We start from the raw sequence: 2,161 nt of genomic DNA, 5'->3' as shown, positions 1-2,161 counted from the left end.
TATTTTTTTGCCCTTCCTAGGGTAAGCATGAGTAATTGTATATAAGATTTGAGTAAAGCTATGTTTTCCCTTTTGATGTTTTATAGTTTTATTCTTGGTCGTGCAAGTATTAGATTTCGGTTGTGTAATTGGGTATTTTGATTTATGGGTTTTCATCAAGAAAATGGAGAGTTTCGGAAAGATGTTACTTTTACGGTAAATATATTTCATTTGCAAAACCATGATTTAGATCAGCAATCTTTCGATTTTATCTTTTTATGATTATGATGAAAACTGCTTGAACTCACTAGGCGTCAAACCTAACATTTTTCCTTTGTCGGCATGTGGATAAGGTCCGTAGGAAAATGATACTAGCAATATCGCTGATGAGATGAGTGCTAGATAGTTGCACAAGAAGGTTTTAGTTTACCGTTGACGTCTTTCGTATTTTAAAGATAACGACAGTTATTGGGTTATAGTAACACCCGTCTTTAACTTGGTCTTTATGTAAGACTTAGTCTATCATATGTTGGTGTGCTATCAGATTTGATATTCGAGGTATTGATTAATAGAAAAAGGATTTACCTTATGTTTGTTGTATTAATGAAAATTTTAAATTAATCGTTCTTTCCAAATTTAAAAGTGTTACATTGTACATGCATTAAAACCATAAATTCACTGAACCCTATGCTAACCAACTCCTTTCCAAAATAATTATACATCCAGGTCGTCACCCATCCTATATATATTATTGTCCATGGTGTGTTTATTTTAAATAAGTTTGAAACATAAAAATGAAATTTATTCTATATCATAAAATAATAATAATAAATTATTATAATCAAAATATCATTTACATCCAAATTAATAAACTAAAATATCATATAAATAACAAACTGGAGCACCATTTTGCAATGAAAGTGTGCTTTTTATTACGTAAATTATTGAGTAAAAAAGGCATAGATCAAAGTACTCTTGAACTATCAAAAACGGAACATAATAAATGTATGAATACTTTCTAATAATAGGGTATTATGGTAACGTTATACCCGATGATCGCATCCCATTGGTTCATCGAGTATGTCTTTGCTAACGCAAAGCCACGAGCAAGCCTGAAAACTCCAGTACCTCCGACCACCGGCATCTCTCTAACTTCATTCATCACAGGGTTTTGGCCCACGACACTGACGGAGCTGCCATTATAGATGCCCGAGACAAAGTTGTAGGTGAGAGTCATATGGAGGCTCAACGCGTTTTCTTGGGAAGCTATGGCATACAGCCCTTGGGCTCGACCAATAAGAGTCGAGTTGATATCAGGTGTGGCTGTCAAGGCGTTGTCCATGACATAGATCGACCCAAACCCAAACATGGATGCATCCGTGTTGTTGGAAACTGTGGCATTGACGGGTTGGCCTGCAACACGAACAGCAGAGGGGTTGGGTCCACTGGGGCTGTCGTGCATGTAGAACTGTATATTGGTTGTGTTGCGTTTTCTAGCCTCGGACACAGACGCCACCAAAAACGCAACCAAAACAAAGCACAATAGTTTGCTTGTATAAGCCATGTGTAGAAGTGATCTCGAAACTACTGCTTCTCTGTGATCTTGTAATGTGATATAACTTCATCCTCCATCCATACATATATATATATATATATATATATATATATATATAACATGTATACACCTGCATGTTTTTGAATTTTGACGTGGGACTTGGGTTAGTTTGACAGACTTAGCGTCATTCAATATGTCAAAGTCAAACTTCGTTTATGGAAAGTTATATGCAATTGGTCAAAGATCAAACCTGCCGTGGGAAAAAAGTGCAGACCGATGAACACGCAGACCAAAATAATATGGAATTTGTGTTGTTTTGGAAGACAAGTCGGTACCAAACCTAATAATATTCATCGTTTTTCTAGAAGTTAAAAAACGTTTGAATTGAAAATTATATGTTGACCAAAGCATTCACACATACCTAATCAATAAGATGACACTTTTAGAAGTCATATTTTTTTCATTACTTCAAGACAATGAAGTGGTAGGTAGCACATGTCACTTTATGCACCTTATTAGGTCCGTCCTCTACGTCGGGTTAAAGGGTGTTTCAAAGTAAGAGATGAGATATGTGCGGGATCGATTATACGTGTTTACTCTTTTACCATTTATATAAGTTTTAACTTT

At 35.4% G+C, this 2,161-nt stretch overlaps 1 protein-coding gene across 1 annotated transcript; it reads right to left on the bottom strand.

Moving 5' to 3' along the window:
- Positions 1-877: 877 nt before the first annotated feature.
- On the bottom strand, positions 878-1,611 carry LOC112511585 (dirigent protein 22-like). The gene has a single exon (XM_025117265.1). It carries the CDS (start codon positions 1,541-1,543, stop codon positions 998-1,000), a length of 546 nt encoding a protein of 181 aa, XP_024973033.1. The 5' UTR covers positions 1,544-1,611; the 3' UTR covers positions 878-997.
- Between the last annotated feature and the right edge of the window lie 550 nt (positions 1,612-2,161).

This window comes from Cynara cardunculus (assembly GCF_001531365.2).
Source record: "Cynara cardunculus var. scolymus isolate 2C chromosome LG 4, CcrdV1, whole genome shotgun sequence".
NCBI classification, from domain to species: domain Eukaryota; kingdom Viridiplantae; phylum Streptophyta; class Magnoliopsida; order Asterales; family Asteraceae; genus Cynara; species Cynara cardunculus.
Note: the sequence above shows the minus strand (reverse complement) of the source record. Positions and strands in the feature narration are given on the sequence as shown.